General features: G+C 38.7%; 1 protein-coding gene across 4 annotated transcripts in view; it reads left to right on the top strand.

Moving 5' to 3' along the window:
- Nucleotides 1–22593, top strand: part of Mast4 (microtubule associated serine/threonine kinase family member 4) — a 555412-nt gene that overhangs the window by 167481 nt on the left and 365338 nt on the right. For all 4 annotated transcript variants that reach the window (XM_048806078.1, XM_048806082.1, XM_048806083.1 and 1 more), the window contains exon 3: nucleotides 20723–20847. In XM_048806078.1, coding sequence (XP_048662035.1) covers nucleotides 20723–20847 — 125 coding nt within the window. The remainder of the gene's footprint in view (nucleotides 1–20722; nucleotides 20848–22593) is intronic.

The raw sequence follows: 22593 nt of genomic DNA, 5'->3' as shown, positions 1-22593 counted from the left end.
TTTTTTTTTTTTTTTTTTTTTTGGTACCAGGGATTGAACTCAACCACTGAGCCATATCCTCAGGCCTATTTTGTATTTTAGTTAGAGACAGGATGAGTTGCTTAGGGCCTTGCTAAATTGTTGAGGCTACCTTTGAACTCCTGATCCTCCTGCCTCAGCCTCCCAAGATGAAGGGAGTACAGGTTTGCCTGGCCTCTTGATATGCAGATGAGTGCCCCGAATCTTTGTCTTGCATTCCACAGCTGTGGTGTGTGCCTCAGCCCTACCAGTCAAGTTGAAGGATTCTTTTCCTTGTAAGGATGGTTCTGTTTTCTAAAGGGCATTCAGGTGGGTTGGATATAAAAGAAAGAGGAGTCTCTTTCTTCCTGTAGATTATATAGGAATGTAATATGCACATAGTACTAATAAATCAACTTTGTAGACAGTATAAACTAAAATTTCTAAACTGTCAGAATGTTTTATCTTGGTGGTTGGAGGGAATTGAGAAATTTTTCTTTTCTGAACTATGAAAATCAATTTGGAATCACACCTGCATATTTTTCTTTTCTTTGTCCTTTTTTCCTTTTTTGGGGGGGGGTACCGGGATTGAACCCAGCACCACTTAACCACTGAGCCGCATCCCCAGCCCACTATTTATTTTAAGACACAGTTTCACTAAGTTGCTTAGGGCCTTTTCCAAGTTGTTGAGGCTAACTTTGAACTTGTGATCCTCCTGCTTCAGCCTCACAGACTGCTGGGATATAGGCCATGGGCCACAAAGCGCAGCACACCTGAACATTTTAAGTAAGGCATTTCTAAATGAATTTTACTTGAAGAAGGAAAGGAAAAAAAATCCTAGAAAACATTTTTTTTTCCTTTAAAATTAACCCAGAGGCCCTTGTGTTAGGTTTCTCATCCTGAATATCTCCTTAATTTAAGCAAGTTTGAAAATATTCAGATTAAAGCTAATTCATGTAAAATGATGATTTTATGGTTAATTTTGGTATTTAATAGATATTGCACCTAAATATAAGTTCTATACTCATATACTTGCCAGTTTCCTCACTTTCGTAAGCCATCAAAAGAATGCCTATATAAAAATGTTATGGTTGGGACAAAAAGTATCAATAGCTTAACACAATAGTAGTTTATTTTTTGTGCTTGTGAAATCGTTCTAGAATAAATGTTTTTTTAGTTAGGGGTTTCCTTTAAAGTCCTGACCTGGGAGAGAGAGATTCATTTTAATTCACACTCTTTTGCCAATCAGATGATCACAGCTGATGGGTATGTAGTGGTGGGGTGCTAGGAAAAACAGGGTCCTGCTGAACAAAACCTCAGGGACCAACTGCCCAGAAGCAGGGGGAACATGACACTAAGTTGGGGAGACTGGGAGAAAAGTAGATTTTAATGAAATCAGAGGATAATTCAGTCTCAAGTACCTATGAGACATGTAGGCACACAAGTAGGACCATGGAGTCACAGACGCAGAATCGTCATTTTGAAAGGAAAGAAAGGCAAACTACATATTGGCTGCATAAGATGAAGATAGAAAAGTGTCAATGGATTTGGCCACATGGTTGCTGAGTAACCTTGGGGAAAGTAATGAACGTAGTTCAGGTCGAAGTGAGGGTGGAGTGGATTAAGAGAAAATGGTATTTCAGGAATTAGAGCTCCCTTATGTGACTATAGATGAGAGCAGAGAGAGCACTTTTGAGAAGTTTTGCTGTGAAAGGAGCTAGAAATAAAAGGTGTGGGCTAGAAGAGACACGAGGGGCCAGAGAGAGCCGTCCTGCTGTGGGAGCCACTGGATGGCGTCATAAGGTGTTGAGGATGGTGTGGGTGATACCCGTGATAGCCAAAGAAGCAAATGCAGGACTGGGACATCCAGAGCACTGGATGAGGCACTTCCTTCATTGTGTCGGGAAGAAGGAGGAGAAAACAGATGTAAAAGTAGGTAGGTTAGGGACATTATACCACATAGCACCATTCAGCAATAAAAAGAAATAGACTATTGATACAACAACCTGGGTGGCTCTCCAGAGCATTATACTAACAAAAACAAAATCCAATTCCAGTCGGTTACATGCTATATAGCTCCGTTTTTATATAACAGGCTTGAAATGACAAAATTAGAGAAATGAACTGATCAGTGGTTTCCAGGACTGAAGGAGCAGGTGAGGTGGGAGCATGAAGCATGAAGGATGAAGGTGGGCAGCAGCATGAAGGATGCTTTTGGTTGTGGGAATGTTCTGTATCTTGACTGTATCTGGATCAGTACTTTTCTTATGATATTGTGCAGTAGTTTTTCAAGATGCTCCCAAGGGGGAAACTGGGTAAAGAGGAATATTTGGGATATTTCTGTATTCTTACTACTGCATATGAATTTGCAGTTATCTAAAAATAAGTTTGAATTTTAAAGTGCCTCTTTTCATATTACTGATTTTAATAAATTTGGGTTTTTTGAGGTGTGGTGGTGCTGGGGATTGAACCCGGGGCCTCATGCATATTAGGCCACTGAACTCTACCACTGAGCTGTACCTTAGCTGCTTTGTTTTTTAAGGTAGTTTAATAGACTTGCTTAATTTTTCTTCATTGTGATGTGAGAGACTTGAATAGGTGTTAGAGGGTTATATGGGAGTGAAGGAGAGAAGGAAGTGTGAAACAGTTATGATGAAAAGAAAGCAGAGCTCTAAGTGTAGAAGGATTTCTTGGGCGCATTGACACCAGTCAAACTCTGAAATTGTGAATTGAAAGTTAAGCCTGTCTACATGTTTGAGGAAAAGGTTAAGGCCTCAGGGAAATGTTGATACTGGGAATATGGAATCCATGGGACATAGCAGAAATGCCTGGTCAAGGGATTTCCTATTCAAGAGAATGGTGGAGAGGGTAGACCCGAGCCTTATAGGAAAGAGAAGTTTTGGCACTTATGGTGGGATTTTTCAGGGCTCAAGCCAAAGCCGGGGGTGGGGAGCTTGGACAGCGGTCTTGAAACATGCTATTGGGTGTGATGGGGCCGAGGAGTGAATAGTGGATGGGCTCTATTTCCCTTAACTGCCCCCTTCTGAAGGATGCCTGAAACATTAATGTTTTGAAATCTGGCACATTTTGAAATTTTCAAGGGGCAAAGATTGTCACAATTCTTAAAGTCATTGCTTTCTTGTAATACTTTTTGAATTCTTCGGCTCTTGGCTAATAGAGAGAAAAAAACAGATCCACCAATGATTTATATTTAAAGTTTTACTGATTTAAAAAAAAATTTGCTTCTACTTGTTTTATTGTTTAATACTTGTAAAACTGTGCAATGAAGGCATATAATGGAGAGCCGGGATTCTTTTTAGTTGGTGCAGTCTCTGTTTCAGAACTTATAAAATTGTGTAGTTGTTCATCAGTCAAGAGTTTATGAAGCTGGGGAATGTCTCTACCCATTTTTTTGGAGTCACCAGGCCATAAAAAGGCAATTCCATCAGCATTTTCTTCCTGGTGACAGTACATGGTTTCAAGAAGCCTTTAAAGCCATTCATGGTCTTTACAGCTCTGTGTCAGTCCATAGATATGTGTGTGTGTGTGTATGTATACACACACACACATACATGCACACACATATACATACATACATATATGCACACATATTTTTTCTTATCCGTATGTTCTTCATGGAAGGTGAGTATTTTGGTGTATTTTTGTAAGTGTCTGCAGTTTTTCTCATTGGGATAGAAAGGTCTCCTGAGACAGGCTTAATGGAACAAACAGCTGTCACCCATTTTGGCAGATGCTGCCTCCCAGTGGCTCTTTGTCAGAGAACCTTCTGCTGGAGCTCATCTTCCATGCAGATGGTCTCCTGATGAATCATTGCCCCTCTAACGTGCATTCATACCCAGCTTCCCAGGCACTGGGTCACCCACTGTGTAGTAACTGCCAAGTGGCCCCCATTTTTTTTCAGTGGCAGGTTGCCTGCTCCCCATTGACATGGACTCTCTCCTTTAGGCATTTTGTACCATGGAACCCTTTGGAGAGGTAAGGAGTCAGGCACAAATGCAGAATTAATTAAAGAAAGAGGCTTAATGAAGACTGGGAGAATCCAATGCATTTCCTGACACTCAGAGACCTCTGAGAGAGGGGGTTATTTTCTTTGATATATTAGTGAGCTTTAGAGACTACTTCAGCAAGTCTGGCTTTTCAGAAACCCACTTTACAATTCTGTACAGATAGGATTCAAAGGACTTAAAACATAGTTCTGAGTGCTAATTCCGACGACCTTAAAAGGGCTGGTTTATGATTCTGTGTCTTTTGTGGAGCAGAAGATAGATTGGGCCTTAAGTCAACTTGATCTAGAAATTTGAGACTGCTAGGGCAGGAAATCAGACACAGTTAAACCACTGTCACCTGCAAAAGAAGTTGGTCTTCTTAACCTTTAGCTGGGTATATTAGATGTAATAACCCAAACCCAGCAACTGAAATCATTCAAAGCACACCAAAGAAGAGAATGTCATTTTAAACTATTTGCTAGCATGTATGTGTCTAAATGTATTTCTGTAAGGGGGTTGTCGGATCAAGTTAGGCTAATGAAGAAACTTAACAAAAAGAAAACAAGAATTTATAGATGTCAAATCCACAAAGCACAATGCACCCTGTCCCCTTTGTGTTCTAGTGTAATGCTGTAAATGATGGATTTGGGCCCTTCCTGAGGAAAGAAATGAATTTACTGAATCCATACATCAAAAATTCAAGTTATTTGTTCTTAAAATTCCCTTTACAGTAAGAAACTGATTTCTTTTTCTTATGGCATTTTATCAAGGCACTGAATTTTTTGAAGAGGTCTAATCATTTTCTTTTCACTGGTTGGTTTCTTTCTTTTTTCTTTTTACTTATTTGAAAATCTGTTTATTCTAATGAAATAGATTTTGGCCTGAGTATGGTTGGGCCCAGTTTTTTTTTTCAGTCTGAATATAGAAGTTATTTAGTTATATTTTTAAATTTGATTTAAATCTATTTTCAATTAATACACAAAAAATAAAATTTGGATATATTTATTGAGTACCATGTGATATTTCAGCAATGTTTAATGGGTAGTATTTAAATCAGGTTTAGATATATCTGCTTCCTCAAACATTTATCATTTCCTTATGGTAAAAACACTTAAAATCCTTTCTTCTAGATTTTTGAAATATGGGCCTGGTTTTTGATCCTTCACTCACCATACATGTTTAGGTCCCCAAAAGCTTGCTGATGCCAAGCTCATCTCCTTATATGTGTAGCCCTTATAGAGATGAAGTGGTTTGAGCTTTCTTTGAGTCATTTGTGTAAATGAGGAAACCACAAAAATCGAACTGATTATGTAATAATTAAGGGTGTGAAATCTTAATTAAAATAATAGAAATTAGCAGTAACTATTAAATCTCACACTCAGCACTGGAGTTGTTGGGGAGGAAGAAGTAGACTGAGGAAGCCAAGGGCCTGGGGGAAGCCATTGCCCACAACACTGGGACCCATGGTTGTGTTGGACATAGGTAACTTCTAGCTCTTCTAGTGTCATTTTCTTGTTGTGAACAATCAAACAGCAGTGCTGAGACCTAACTCCCAGGAGACCTCACACTTCTCTCAGTGTCCACTACTTCTTAACACAGTTACACTGTGGATCAAGCTCCTACATGGGTTTTGGTGGGGCAAACAGTTGAGGAGCCAGAGACTACTTACATCATCCTTAGAACCGTGACCATAGCAGTATATATTTTCGTCTTTGAATAAGATACTATTTTTGCTGTATTTTTACCATATAAAGTATTTAAAAAACATGAATTGAGTTTTTGTAGATTTCTGGTTCTCAACATTAGCCTGAACCCCAACACATGAAGGTGTTTTTTATCATCTGAGTGTTGAAGAAGGTTATTTGTATGTAGAAGTAGGACTGTCTTGTCAGCCTTGCATGCCAAAGAAATAAAGGACACACCTTAAAAGGGAATACTTGATAAGCCAGATTGTCTTCAAGTCTACTGAAGAGTCAGAATATAAAACAACACTGTTAATCTGGACAAAAGAAAAAAAGAAAGTTACCTACCCTTTTTGCCTATATTGTGGCAACTTCATAATAGTATGTCTTAAAGATTTATGGGGTTGTCAGCTAAAAGTCTTTCTATAAGAATATTAATAGAAAATGACATTTCAAAAATTTATATTTCTTTGCAGAATTTGTGAAATATTATAAGCCATTTGCCCAGATACAATGTAATTCTTGCTTATAGAAAGGGAAAATAAATTTTAAAAACCAAGATTTTTATCAGGAGCTTTCATTTAAAAGCTACTGTCTCCACAATCACCCCCAAACTCATACAATCTCCTTGGTGCTGATAACGCCAAGGTCGCGGGTTCATTCCCCGTACGGGCCACCAAATGCCACAGTCTCACTGGGCACAATCAGGAGCCACTTGTCAAAAGAAACTAACTTTATTTTTAGAACCACACACGCCAAACAAAACAGCCTCTCAGGAAAAACCCTCAGAGCCTCAACTGCCACCACCGGCTTTCCACAAGCCTCTCTCTCCCACACAAGCTTCTCCCCACCTCCCACAATCCTCCTGCTCTTGAGGCCGATTGGCTGGGTCACGTGGGCGGAGCACACCATAGCACACCCTATACCCTCAAGGTCCCTTTAAGTTTGAACAGTAAATAATTTTAGCTACCAAGATGAGAGTGGGGTAGTCTTTTCAGAGAATGGTTTCCCTTCATTTTCTCTCACTTTCTAGACCCCATACACTCTCTCTCTCTCTCTCTCTCTCTCTCTCTCTCTCACACACACACACACACACACACACACACTTCTGTACAAGGTATGCTCCCTTCCTACTTTCCCCTCTAGCAGCATACACCAGTAGGTGTCCTGTCTCTCCTCTCTGAAGCTCAGCACACCCAGTTCCATCTCTTGCTTAAAACTTGTTTTCAGTGGCTAATCAAAGCCACTGGGGATGTAGATGTTTTTTAACTTCCTGGATGGAAACTGACATTGATGCTGACTTTATGTCAGCTCCACAGGAAAAAAAGTAGGCCAAGAAGTGCCAATGCCACCAACCGGGGAGTTTAAAGATTTATAAAAATTAGTGTTTCTGATATATTAATGACTCGAGTGGTAGTAGCCTACATTTGTCTTTGTCATGTTCTGTTGTCATTCAAGTACTTAATCAACACATATTGTCAGGGCTAAATTTATTTCCTTGTGTCTGCCTTGCCAGATAATTTCTCTGTTCTTTGACAGTAATGTCGCAGGCACCTGAATCAGACCTGGGGCTTTATGCAGGTGGAGGGAAAGTCCCCTCCTTGCTTTTAACTGATTGCTGAGTTGCTCACTGGGGAAAAATTTGTGAAAGAGAGAACAAGGCCATTTCAATGCCTGCTTCCTTCTTTATGGGTAAGAACACAGACGGAATGATGGTGTTGCCAATGTGGTAGCAGTAAGACCAGAGCCTCTTACTAGGCCTTGGGGTACCTCCCTCTTTAATGAGATTAAATGATCCCCCACCACCTTTTTAAATGTAATACTGGGGACTCAACCCAGAAGTGCTCTGCCACTGAGCTGCATCTCCAGCCATTTTTTAGCTTTGACACAAGGTCTTGCTAAATTGCCCAGGCTGGCCTCTAACTTGGAATCCTCCTACCTCAGCCTCCCAAGTAGCCAAGATTACAGGTGTGCATCACAATGCTAGTTAAGATGAACTCAGGGGCACTCGACCACTGGCCACATCCTCAGTTGTATTTTATTAACAGGCAGGGTCTCACTGAGTTGCTTAGCACCTCAGTTGGCTGAGACTGGCTTTGAACTCATGATCCTCCTGCTTCAGACTCCTGAGCCACTGGGATTACCAGGTGTGCACCACTGCACCTGGCAGTTAAGACCCTTTTAAAAGAGCATTTAGAAGGTGTGAGCTTCCCTGCCCTTCTGTCTCCTGCCCTGTGAGGACACAGAGATAGGTTCTCACCAGACCAAGTGCCAGCCCCTTGTCCTGGACTTGCCAGTCCCCAAAACTGTGAGAAATAAATTTCTGTTCCTTATAAGTTACACAGTCCCAGGTATTTTGTTAGTAAAAAACTAAGTAACCTAATGCAAACTAAGACAAATCATGGCCACTGTAACTTATTAATACTGCTCCAAATTCTGCTATAGGAAGGCCTTAGCATAAGGCAGTTAAGCTCCCAGCTTCCCATTCCTATAAAGAAGAGGTGTATACACATTGTCAAGTAACACACGTGGAAGTCTACATGTGTACATGTGTGTGCACACACTGCATTGCACCCTTGGCTTTTATTTAGCATCCTACAATGTAGGAAGTATTTGAATTTTTTTTTTTGTCCTAAGTTACTCTGAAGGGCAGTAAAAATTGTGTATGTCACAGACTTTTTATTAGTCTCTGAAACAAATCCTTCTGGTCTCAGAAACAAGGAAAAATGGTTTAGATTGATCCAATAAACTTCAGTTCTTCTTTTTGTTAAATAGTAAGAACAGCGTAACCCACTGTTTCTGACTTTGCTTTGGTGGCTCGGTAATCTCAGTGCACAGGTTTTGTTTTGCTTTGCTCTGTCTCGCTAGCTCATGGCTGCAGTAGTATATACCAATAACAAAAGGGAAAGGGAAAACAATACATGGTAAGCACAGGGTGATGAGTGTTGCTCTCCTACCCCTTTAGGGAGTAAAACAGAAAAATGAAGAACATAGTGTGTGCATGTATGTGTTTTGTATTGGGTACTGAAATCAGGGCTTTGTGGCAGGCTAGGCAAGCACTCTACCACTAAGTTACATGTCCAGCCCATTTTTTATTTATTTTTTTGGGGTACTGGGGATTGAACTCAGGGACATTCGACCACTGAGCCACATCCCCAGCCCTGTTCTGTATTTTATTTAGAAACAGGGTCTCACTGAGTTGTTTAGTTGTTTACTGAAGCTGGCTTTGAACTCGCAATCTTCTTGCCTTAGCCTCCCAAGCTGCTGGGATTATAGGTATGTGCCACTGACCTCAGCTTATTTTTTTATTTTTGAGACAGAATCTCTGCTAAGTTGCCCAGACTGGCCTTGAATCTGGGATTCTCCTACCTCATCCTCCCAAATTGCTGGGGTTACAAGCATATAACCATGCCCCTAAAGAACATGATTTTTAAAGCCCATTTATATTCAAATTCCATTCTAAAAACCTCCATGTTATTTTTTTACAAACTCTTCTCCTTTACTCTCTCTCCTGATACCTTAAGAATTTTCTCTTTGTATCCTCAAAGCAAAGGTCTACACATTACAAATACTAAGAGCTCAGTAAATAGAGTGCAGATAACATGAGATGCTCAATTAAATTTCAAATAAATTCAGATAAAGAAATAATCTTTAGTATATGGTATGTCCAATGCAGCATTTAGAGCATACCTATTTAAATGCATTTGAATTCAAATTTGGTCAAGGCATTTGTATTTGTATTCATTAAATTGGGCTATCCCATTAGTAAATACTGGAATGGTTCTGTATCCAGGCATTATTAGACATGTTGCCTCATAGGTCCCTGCATGGCATGAATGGCCAGAGGTTACAGGCATTATAATGCAACATTCTTTTCATGTTTTATTTTTCCTCTCTAGCTACTTAGTTATGTTGAAGTCTGGGCCATCTTTGTGGATGACCCCAAGCAGATCTAATCTCTATGACGTGTGAAGGTCTGTGTGCCCATGCTCCATTACAATGCCTTCAAGGTAGTCACCTTGCTCTCTGTGGATTCAAATAATGGAGATTAAATGCATTTAAAGGAATGGCTAAAAGAAAATGATCAGGCTTCAGAACTTGAGAGATAACCATTTGCAGGGTGATTGGGATGACCACATGGCTGTCTTCCCCTGCCTCAGCCCACTGATTTTGCCCATAAGCATAGCTGAATTCTCTAAAAAGGCATGTTGAGGATCCTGGCAAAACTCGTGACTGTAAAACATGAGGCAATGACCTTGGAGTTCATAGCTACTTAATGTCATCTGAGCTTTCAGAAGTAGTAAGTGGCTAAGTAATAGACCAGAAATGAAAAGACTGAATTCCAACTCTATACCTGCCATTCATTTTCAGGCAGTACTGAGGCGATCATGACAATAATCTTGGCTTTGATTCGTCTCTCCTTAAAGACAAGAGCATTATTATGTTTGGTAAAGCACTTAGATATTTGTTAGGATTTAATTCAGGATGGGGGAATCATTGCTTGGATAACAATATTACCCAGATCCTCTTGCCAGATAGTGTGGGCATGAACTAACCTTCCTAATAAATGAAGTGGAAGGGCAGGTTATACAGTTGCTGAGACCTCTCACTCCAGATACACAGGGATCTTGAATTGCTTGCCATTTGGAGGAGTTGGAGATCTATTAAGTGGGTTTTTTGTTTGTTTGATTTTTTTTTAACCAGGGATTAAACTCGGGGGCATTCAAACACTGAGTCTCATCTCCAGCCCTATTTTGTATTTCATTAGAGACAGGGTCTCACTGAGTTGCTTAGTGCCTGGCTTTTGCTAAGGCTGGCTTTGAACTCACAATCCTCATGTCTCAACCTTCTGAGAAGTGCTGTTTTGAATGAGTGTTTTATTAGTCCTCTTCTAGAGTTCTAGCTTCTTTTTTTAAATTTTTTTATTTATATGTGACAGCAGACTATTAACAAGCATTTTTTTTTTTTTGGAACCAGGGATTAAAACCAGGGGTACTTAACTAACATCTATTATTTTTTATTTTGAGACAGGGTCTCACTATGTTGCTTAGGGCTTCACTAAGTTGCTGAGATTAGCTTTGAACTTGATATCCTCCTGCCTCAGCCTCTCCAGCCACTGGGATTACAGGCAAGTGCCACCATGCCTGGCTAACAAGCATTTCTTAAAACTAAAATATTATATTCTTTAGGGAGCAAACATAGACATTGTCTTTGAGGAGAAAGAATTTAAAATCTTTTTGGAATACATCCAGCATGGTACTGGAAGCTATTCCAAAGAACTATACATGGAAACATGATTTTGTGAACTAAGCTGTATATAGAAAATTCCTTATAAAAATAGAGAACCTGTTAGGAAATTTGGGCTAGGCTGGATATTTCTGCTTAGATGGCAATGTGGAGGTTTTTTTTTTAATTCCCTCTAAGGGTACTTTTGTTCTTTTTGTTTCTCTTGTAAAGCTTCTGGTCCTCAACTCCTCCTTGGCTTCCTTTATAACTGTTTAGATGTAGGGCAGTTGTCAAAAATGTTTAGTATCACAGGACAGCTAGTGACATTTGGATGCATCAATTAAAGCATCTGTGGGTGCAAAGAAGTATTATTGAGCAAGTTTCATAATGTCTCCCAAAAATAAGAGACTAAGTACAAATTGTTCCCTATTATAATAAGTTAATCAGCTTACATTGAAAATATGCATCATTTTTTGGAGGTGGCAGACTCTTGAGTTGGAAATGGGTTTTAGAAGAGAAAAATCAAAGCCAAGAGAAGTGATATGATCTCCTCCATATCAAGTTTGAGGCCTATGAGTCTTTGTCATTGTTGTTATTATTATGAAACAAATGGACAAAAATTGAGTACTCTTCTAGGCAGTGTGGAAAAGTATGGAAAAATATAGTCCCTGGGAGAACTGTATATGAGAGATAGAAAGGAGTATTGAGTATGTGATTCTGTAACAGTCCATTCGGTTCCAGTTATGGGGTATTGTACTAGGTATGATGAGGGGCTATAGGGACAGATGAGATCCCATTCTAGTACATACAGAGTTTACAATGTAGTGGAGCATATTGTGTCCAGAAACATGTGGCACTTGTACATATGCACCTACATGGAGAAGCAGGTATTGTGATGGTGGGAGGTAAGGCCAGTAGCACCCCTGCTTGTGGCTTCAGTGCCAATGGTAAAATGCATAAAGCATCCTGAAAGGGGGCTAGAACATCCCCTGAGTGCAAACTGTGTTCAGTAGTGTGCTTGTCACTTTATACATGTGGTACCTACTATCATCTAGAGGTAAGGAAAGGGAATCTCAGAGAAGGAATGCAAGTTATCCATGGTTCTAGCTAATGAATGGTGAATCAGGTTGTCTAGCTGCTTTCCCACTCTGTGCACCTGAGTCTACCTGGTGAATGGAATGAGAGCCAGTTATTCCCAAAATGTCTGGTGCTGGACAGAATTTGATCCAGTCTAGAGATGACACCAAGTAGAAGACTCTTGCTAGGAAGAGATATTTAGCAATGGAAAGTGGAGGAGATGAGAAGTCATTGTTTATTGCACTCTTCTATTTGCCTTAGGGTACATCCGTCTCCTTACTGACATTCTAAAAATTAGTTCTCATGATTGCTTCCTGGGATTGCCATCATTTCCATTTGACAGAATGATTATGAGAAACTGAGGCTTAGGAGGTTAAGAAGCCATGGTCACAAGCTACAGTACGGTTAAGGTTTTAATTTGAAATATGAACTTTGTGACTGGGGTCAAATGGTGTTAGACTCAAAATCAACAGTTTGATTTCATGAGTTTAGAAATTGAGGCTGTTTCCAGGATCTGGAGGGGGCATCTAACACATTTAGATGGAGTGAAATTTTGGCAAGGATGGCACTAACTGGGTTGAGAAACCAAAATGTGCCAGGGAAGGGGAAGCACCAACTCTTCCTCATTTGATGATTATTTTGAACTGGTCAAGGTCCTGGTCCTTGGGAGAGGTTTCAGACAGGGGTGAAGGAAGCAGGTATGAAGAGGGAGAAGGAGGAGGAGGAAGAGAGAAGGGGGACTGACAAGTACTTTAACAGCTGCTCCACATAGCCACAAAATGACTCTGAGAAAAAATGGTTCTATTTATTTGCCTTTTCCTTCCATATATCTTGCCAGCAGCATTCATCAATATCTGTCATTTCCCAGGGGGTTTAGACATGTCTAGCAATTCATTCTACTGAATTATATTTCAATACACGAATGGAGGGAGGCCAGATTGCAGATGTTAACTCTGACCCCTGCCCAGCATCGCTTAGACACCGCCACCACCCAGCTCCTCGGGTACCCTTGCTCAGGCAGACATTTATTCCAAGCAACACTGTTTGGTGTCAGATTCTTGTTACCATGTTCTCATTAGAGTAGGCTCTATTTAATACTTCTTTAAAAATCAATTTCACATTGTCACATTTGCCTTTGGTCTGTGTAACTGGAGTTTTGGGTCAAATCATTATTTTTTCAATAAAATTTTTTAATCCAGAAAACCACCACATGACGGGAGACTGCCTTGGTGGTCTAGTTGCAATGGGAAATGGGTGATCAGGGCTGGGTATCATTGCAGAAGCAGAATGGGAGAATTTTCTGGGTGTTGGTACACTGAAAAGGGAGTGTCATAACACAAGTGTTACGGCTGCTGTGGGGAGGGGAATCTAAGGAAAATGAAAGGGATATCAATAGAGGAAAGGGACCAGAGCAAGGGAGGTGGGGAGGGAAAGGGGAGATCCTCAGAATGATATTGGCCAAATTATATTGTTATATTGTGTGCATATAGGAATATGTAAGTGAATCTCACCATTATGTACATTTACAATGCACTAATTAAAAATACAGAAAAAATACATACACTTAATAAAAGAAAAAAAAATAAAAGGAAGCATTTCAGCTGACCAAGCTATATCAACATGTATTAACTGATTTGATCCTAATATCTGTCCTAACTAGAATTTGAGAGTCTATCATGGCAAAAGAGAAGAAATACCACATTAAGAAAAATTAAGGGAAAGTAAGGAAAAAAGAAAGGCCAAATATCTCTGTATGACTTTGAATTGTTTCCATTTAGAAATATACTGGGTTGGCATTTTTGTCCTTTTATCATAAAATGGTGAGGGTATCAGGGTGGCTATTTGGGATCGAGGGTAAAGGAACCCCTGCAGCCTTGAATCACCTTGCCATATTGCCCACACCAGAAGTTATTTTTGATTTAAAACCACAGCTATGATTGACAGTGGCAGTGGCAGCGGCAGCTTAAGATTCTGCTCCATAGCCTCATGGTTTGTCTAAAGGCTCTGATTTCTGTATTGTAGACATGTGTGTTCTGTTATTTTTCAAAAGTTCCCAGCTCTCTCACAGCATGGACTGGGGCTTCAGTGACTCCTTAAAACATTTGTCATGTACCCAGTCTGTCTGGGCTTGCCCAAGAGAAGCTGTTAACTTCTGATGCCTGCTTCCCTTACTCCAAGCTTCATTTCAAAGCATGCCTCTAGCTTTGTCGCCGGGCTCTTATAGTTAGTTATGTTGCTTTGACATTCATTCTATGTTAAATGTAGAATGGTGGTGATAATATTCTAAAAAGTGGACTGGGTATCTCTGGATTTGAATCTGATAGCAAAATAGGTAATTTGATGGAGACCTTGATGCCCCATTGGCAATCCCTGCTCTGATATCAACCTCCCAAGACATGCACGCTTTCTTGCTCAGCTTCTAGTTGCTTTGTCAACTGGAGATCACTGATCAGTGTGTAGTGCTGCCTTTAAGGACTCAGGGTCAAGACCCTGCTTTGGACTTCTTGCATGAGAAAACACACTGCATTCTTTTTAAAGGCTAGAACAGCAGCTCAATATAGGAGTCAGTGAACTTCAGCACTCTCTGGTCACAGGTCTGTTGGTTTCTCAAATTATATTTATTTATGCCATTAAGAAGAATGATTTAGCAGCACTGCTGATGTTGTCTAGGTACAGGCATTCTTTCACAGTGGGACAAGAAATTGGAAGGCAGTCACCCATGTGAGCAGGAAGATGAAAGGAACCATGTCCCTGTGTTGTACTAGCACCACTGAAGATGAATAAAGGAGGCTATAATTGCCTGCGAGGACTAGAGTCATGACGACCGGGAACAAATGTTTAGGAGTGAGCAATGGGGCATAGAAGAAGAGTCTCTGGACGATGATGGAGTACACCTTAGGGCACTGGCTGCTGAGTCATGGGTTCTGCCCAGATTCAGCCAGTGACTTATCGTGGTCTTTATCCTTTCTTTATTTCTAAAGTTTGGAGGGTTCTTTAAAAATTCAGTTCCCCTGACTTGCAAATGATTTGAAGGACTTAAGTTATTAAGTGTAATTTTCGATAGTGGGTGTCTATGTAGATAAATGTGGAGACCTTCTTTTGACAAAAAAAGATCCCATTATTATTTCCTCTATATGGCATAGTGGTTTTGGCTATAACACTAAGGAGTGTGTGTGTGTGTGTGTGTGTGTGTGTGTGTGTGTATGTACTATGTAGGTGTACACCATGTTTTGTTGACCCATTTATTCACCAATGGACATTTGGATTATTGGTACCTTTGGTCTATTGTGAATAGTACCACTATGAACATGGGTATACAAATATCTTTTTGAAGCCAGCTTTCACTTTTTCTTTCCAGTGTAATGGAGGGTGAACTTTCTGGGAGCTGTTATGAGAGTTGAGCAGTAGATCCCGAAGAAGCAGTGGGCTTCTAGCCAAAACCTGTAAATCTATAAAGATATAGGCTGAGAAATAAGGTCTTCCAACAGAGCATGTGGCCCCATTTGCTTGCTCATGGCACCAATGCAGTGGCAGCTTACCATTGCTCTTTTTTATTTCTAGCCCTTTAGCCTCTGTAATGCTACTCTCATTCTCTCTAATATCCTTATATGGCTCCCTTACCTTCCCAAACCCCTGGGAGCAATGCATTGCTACCTTAGTTTTCCTCTTTTCCTGGTTGGTATCTTAGAGGAGTGAACAAAGCATTTCAGAGTTCTTATGTATAACTGATCACAAAAAGTCATATCAAAACAATTCTTTTTTTTAATATATAGTTATTTGGTTTTATTTTCTCTTTGATGTCCTGCTTGTAGTCTAAGAGAAATAACCCCAAATGTAAGATGGCGGGCTGATTACTCAATCTGTGCACTTCAGGTGACACAGAGCTTTTTTAATGGAAGCTTTCAAATCTAGTCAGGTGCCATTATTCCCCAATGATAAAGTAGATCTCCAGCGGCTATATTTAATTCTTTATATGACCATTCTGTGAAAGTTATTGCTGACTTGGTGTTTTCCTATTTCCTAGGGACAGTTGTACCTTTGGGGTGCTTTGAAAGCATGTATCTCATCTGAAAGCTTGCATTTATGAAGTTCCTGCTTCTAGTTTTCTTGGAATTCAGGATGGAAATAAAGGAAAGCACATTCAAGGAGAGGTGATATATAGCCTAGATAGAACCAAGGCACAATCTGCCTTTAGACTGAATAATCTATTCTTACTATATAACCAGAGAAAGCTGCAAGACTTCCCACTCTCATTCTGTGAAGTCACAATAATCAGTTTAAAAAGTTCTAACAATCTATATCTCTGTGTTTGAAATCTTATAGTTTCTTACATTAGTCTGGTTGACTGATTCTAGCTTTAAAACAGATTTCTCTTTATTGCCTCTAAATTTCTAGTTATAGTACTATGTAGAAAATATTTAATATATGTTAATGAACATGGCAGGATTTTAGAAATGTGTTTCTAAAGAGCACAGAGCTGATCAAAGTTCCATTTGGAACAAGCAGCTCAATTTGGTATTAAAACAGAGCAACCAGATTGCTAGGCAAGCTCACCTCTCATACGACAAATTGGAAATGGTATTATCCATTAATTTCCACCCTGTGCAGCTGAATAATGCCATTGACAGATGCTAATTTTCTTAAATTGTAGGCAGCAAATGATGCATGAATATAGCAGCAACACACTTTCTAGAGGCTCTTGGTAGTCATCAGAAAGTGAATTTATATAAAGTTTGATGCAATCACTACCAACTATGGCAGTGTGTTAGTGCCTTCTAATGACTGCCTTAAATCCATCTGTTGTCCTCTTTTTCCTATTAACACTAATGGGGGTCCAGGCAGGAATGAAATGTCCCATGTGATGTATTAACAGACCCTCCAATTTGTAACATTCATAAGATTGCTTAGGACAAAAATCTATTTACAAACAATAGTATCTAAAATTTTATCTATTATAGGTCTATAAACATTTCATTGTATATGTATATAAATGCTTCCTAATTTATTTTTTTCCAGTGTCTTAACAAGACTTTATTTCTTCCTTTCTTTGTAATTCCATGTATGTTGGGTAGTTCTTTGCACTTTTTATTTTTAAAGTTTCTTTGATTGCATTAATTTTTGAATATATTTTCTATCTTAGACTTTCCAACAGTCATGTTGTTCTGTGCAAGTTTTACAGCTGAAGAACCTAAAGCTTGGAGAAATTTGGGACATAGAAATGGAATTATCTGTGTGGTACAGAATTGGAAATCAGCAGTCTGACTTTAAAGTCATGTAAAACTAGAGCAATTAATTTTTACTATTACTGGCAAGGGCCTTTCTGTCCCGTGGTTAAGGCTAGAACTGTTTTTGAATGTCAAAGTGTCATCTTTTGGGTTAGGCTCTGTTAAGCTAACAAAGGAATTGAAGGCATTCCTTTTGTTAATTACCAAGATTGGATTTACACATGAGCTAGCAACAAGTAAGACATACACGATTATGTTAAATTCAACAGTAATTCCAGAGGAGGACAAGATAGCATGCAAATCTTGTTACGGGTTTACCAGTTTGGTTCCAGTGTGCTGACTTACCTTGAAACAACCTGTGAGATTTAACAAAATGGAAGTATTCAAAATGTGACTCAAAGTATACAGAGAGAAAGGGTCTGGGCCTGGGTCCCTTTATTGTGCTCAGGGTGCTGGTTCTGGATTCTGTCCAGAGGTTTACATCCTGCTGGGCTATGCCTGGTCTCAGTCACTCAGGATCCTAACACATGACTGTACTGCACTGAGGATTATCCAGGAGCTGGTCTTGGTGATGAGGAGGTTCTGTATGGTTTCTTCTTTCCCACTACCTGTCTCAGACCTCTCCGTTGACTTCTTGCTTTGCCAACTAGGACCCTTAGAGTGTCCCCATCATCACTTGGGCTTTAGGGACTGCCAGTGTTCCTGGGTAGTTTAACATGTGCGAGTATAAACACATTTTTTGATAAGAACTATTAAAAGTAATATTGTAAAATATCATATACAGTAAAAAATAGGGAATAAATATAACTGCATATAGCTACTAGCCAGTTTCATCAAAGCTTAATATTTGTTAAATTTCTTTAGGTACTACTAAAAGGAAAAAAAGAGAGAGAGAGAGAAAGACTAATTTGTATACATTTTCCATGAAATAAAATATTTGCCCTTTAAATTTTTCTCTAATTATACTAGATTCTCCAGATGTTTTTGCACCTACCATTAGTTTTCTTAAAAAGAAAGTATATGGGGCAGAATGAATGTAAGGCCAGCGAGGATTCTCTGTCATTTAAATGTTAACATCATGTAGCTTCTGTACCCTTTCTCTCTCCAAAACACAAACAAAAGAAATATAAGATCAAAGACATAGGAAGAGACCCAGGACAGACCTCCCTCCCCCCAAATCTATGCATTCAGATTACTGAATAGGTTGATATATTTTTAACAAGTGAGGTCTTTCAGATAGAATTATTAAAGAAACCATTTGTTCAAGTCATACTAATTCTGCTTTCCTAAATTCAGTCTGGTTTTGCTGCCCTAAGTGTCCTGCTTTGAAGCCTAAAAAGGAAAATTTTCTCAAAACCCTCTTAGTCCAGCTTTTAGTTCACATTTCAAAATAAGGCTAGGGAAAAATAAAAATTCTGGATTTTATATTTTAAATTCCCCTCAACAAAGTATGTCTGAATGTCTTTGAGACCGTGATCAGAATCACAGAGGGTAATTAATTATATTTGAGTTTTCAATGACAGTGTTCATGTTCCAATTAATTGACAGTTGCTGTGTTTATTTGCTTGGAAAAGGTCATAATCTCTTATGCATGGATGGCAGGGAGCAGGTGATAAAAATCAATGTGATACTATTTTTGTAAGAAAATGTAGGTTGTAGAAAGAAAGTCTGAAGGAAAATCATGGACATGTCCAGAGTCATTTTTATTGGTGTGATTCTAGGTGACTTTTTTTTTTTTTGTATATTTGTACATTTTCTACTTTTTAAAAAAAGTATTTTATTTTATTTTATTTGCTTTTTTTCTTCTTTTTATTTATTTCTTATATAGATGACAATAGTGGAGTGCATTACATTCATAATTATCCATTCACAGCACAAATTTTTTTAACCCTGTATATAAAGTATGTTCACACCAAGTTATGCCATTATACATGAGCTCTCTTATTTTTTTGCATACAATTCTTAATATACCTTTATACTACCATTTATCATATCTCTTCTCTCTGTTTGCAACATTTTCTACTTTTGAATGAAAAGAAACATAGCCTAATCAGAATAGATGCTTTTCATCTTGACTAAATAGCTAACATCTACTAGTGCTTTACTCACACAATCCTTTAAACAATTCTATGTAGTTGATTCTATCATCTCCATTTTAGAGGTGAAAAAAAAAGGCAAAGAGAGGTTGATTAACTTCCTCCCCCAATGTTATTCAGCTATAGGGAAAAATCTCAAAAGCAGGTCTAGTGTTTATCTAGAGCCTGCAATTTCACTGTGTAATAAGAGAATTAAAGATCGATTTTGACAAAATGTCATTTTCCTTTTGTATTTAAAATATAAATTTCTGAAAGCACATGGGTTAAATAAATCATTAGATCACTTAACTGGGCAATGGATGGGAGATGCTCCAAGTTCCTGTGTTTTGATATTGTTGATAATTAATAGATTATAATAGTTATTAACCAGTGGGATGTGCTTGTTGGGTGCATACATAAGGGGAAAAGAAGGAACAGATGCTACTGAAATAAAGCTGGAGTCCTCACAAATCTGGCCCTCCAACGAGAGTCCATCTTTTCATTGTCCCTATGTTTTCTGGGAAGAAAATGCTCACTCACCCTGTCATCATTCAATAAGTGGTGGCCAAGTCATGTGCTAGTATTGGAGCAAAGCAGATAAAAATCAGACAGGGACTGTTTATACTGAGCTTCATTACTATGTGAATGATCGTGGCCACCCTAACTTTTCTGAAGTCAAAAACCTCATTTCTTATATATATCAATGCTTGTCTAATTCCTGTACCAAGGAAGTAACAATGTGAATTGGTTCAGCTGTTTGACTTTTAAAAGCATACACTGTGTATATTAGAGTTCAAGGTTGATGGAAATTGCTCAGTGAACCTAGACTGACATTGATGTCCTGATTTATGCAAATGGGTACCATTATGTATGCTGCAGACATGGTTGGATGGTCACCAGCGCTTCAGAGAGAGAAGCTGAGAAAAGGGGCTTCAGCCCCACTTCACCTTGAAAGAATTCCACCCCTTCCTTTTGTCGGTCATGATCTGCACTGTGTAGACTCTTTTTCAGTTGATTCCTAGATCACTACTCTTTCTGCATTAGAGTTTTTCAAATAACATTTATAAACGCATGCATTTATTTCCATGATGCAGGGAACACTTTTCGTATTAATGTATATTCTCAACACATTCCAATGGAATATGCAGATGGGAAAAACCACTTCATCCTACCCTGATGAAGCTACTTGTGCAGGAGATCAAGAGATTTGCTTGGGTCTCTGTGGAAAGTCAGGGTCAGAACACGCCCGCGATCTCTTGACTTGAAACAGTTTTTCTCTGATTGTTAACAACATAATCTAACCCATTATGGCAGAAGTAAAAGAGAAGATGGATAGGAAGACACCCAACTCTGTCATAGAACTATTGCGGTCTGCCTGTGACTTATATTATCTTTTTTTTTTTTTTTCTTTTTCTTTTTTTAAACCCCAACAGGACGATACCTCCTTCCAAATGCAGTGGCTGGCCAGGCATGGCCAGCCTCAGCAGAGACATCCAACCTCGTGCGCATGCGCAGCCAGGCCCTGGGCCAGTCGGCGCCCTCGCTCACTGCCAGCCTGGTGAGTGTTCCCATTGGTGGGTCCAGGTGGTCCAACCCATCTCCTGCCTGGTGTACTTAGGTTTGTTGAGTTTAATTTGGTACAAACTTACACTCATGTAGCACTATGTACAGATGTGGCAATGTGAAATATCTTGCTTTCAGTGTGCTGATTTTTACCGCCACCCCTCCACATGTGGAGTATTTCCACTTGCGACCCTTTACCACCTGTACTCCCAAAGAAATGGAAATGTTTGTAGGCTTTTTATATCTTGAAAAATTTTTGATTTCAAACTTAGAGAAAGATTATAAGGATAAGATAAAAACACAGAGCTCCAGTTTATTCTAAATCTAGATTCAATTAAATAACATCTTGATTTGCTCTGTTAAGTGTTTTCTCTGTGTATATAAATACATATCTGTATGTATGTGTGTATACATATGTATATGCACATTCATATACTTTTGAAATTTATTTTTGGTTATCTATATTACAGCTGTTTGTTATCTCAGTTATCAACTTGAGTAAATTTGTGGCCAACACAATCCTATTATCTACTGTCATCTTTATTTCAATTTAATCAATGTACTCAATCATGTCCATTATAACATTTTTCCTCCTCTAGTGTAGGATCCAACTTGTGGTTATGTGTTGTATTTAATTGCCTACCTCTTTAGTGTTCTTTAATCTGGGATGTTTTCCATATACTTTGTCTTGCCTTTCTTTTTTTTTTTAAGTTGTTGAAAGCATTTCTTTTTTCTTTTCTTTTCTTTTTTTTAACCTCTTTTATTTATTTATATTTAAGTGGAGCTGAGGATTGAATCCAGTGCCTCACACATGCTAAGAAAGTGTTCTACCACTGAGCTACAATCCCAGCCCCTTTGTCTTTTCTGACATAGACATTTTTGTAGAATTTTTTTTTTAATGGAACATTCCTTATATTACATTTCTCTGTTGTTTCCCATGGTGAGATTCAGGTTTTAGCATTTCAGACCAGAAACAGGCATTGGTGATGTGTCCTCAGGGCATCATGTCCATCTGTCCCTTACTATGATGTTAATTTTGATCATTCAGTCAAGGTGTTGCCCAATTTTTCCACTGTAGTTATGTCTTTTCCCCCTCATAATCTATAAGCAATCTGTGGGGAGATACTTTCAAGGCATGCAAACATGCTTCTCATAAAATATTTCCCCTACATTTACCATCTGTTAGTGATTCTTGCTAGGATCATTCTTTTCTAGGATGATTTAAAATGGTGTGGGCTAGGAGTGTAGCTCAGCGGTAAAGTACTTGCTTAACTTATATTCCAATCTCAGCATGGGGACAGGGGGGAGGAGTTCGCTTTTCCCATACCAGGACTCTTCATATTTACCAGTTGGCACATGGAATGAATATTTGTTAGCAACATGAACTTGCACTTTCCTTTTCTTCTCCAAATATAGACCTTCATTTTTAAACATATGCTTATTAGATTTTTTGTTGTTGTGTTTAGTGGGCATCCTTCTCCACCTGAAGCTTCTTCTCAGCTTAGAAAAATGTACAAGTAAGTTAGTTTTTACATTGGTGGTAGAGTTGTATGGCATGGAAATAGATTTTTATACATCTTTTACTGATTTTTATTATTATAAAGAATATGTATTTTATAATAAAATATATAATAATATGTATTATTATAAATGATATATATTTTATTTATTGATATTAAATTATACTGGATATTTGATAATCTTACAATAATATACTGAGGTTTGACTTAGGCTTTTTTTT

The sequence above is a fragment of the Marmota marmota genome, unplaced genomic scaffold (genome assembly GCF_001458135.2).
Source record: "Marmota marmota marmota unplaced genomic scaffold, marMar, whole genome shotgun sequence".
Taxonomy (NCBI): domain Eukaryota; kingdom Metazoa; phylum Chordata; class Mammalia; order Rodentia; family Sciuridae; genus Marmota; species Marmota marmota.
This window is presented reverse-complemented; position numbering and strand designations above follow the sequence as displayed.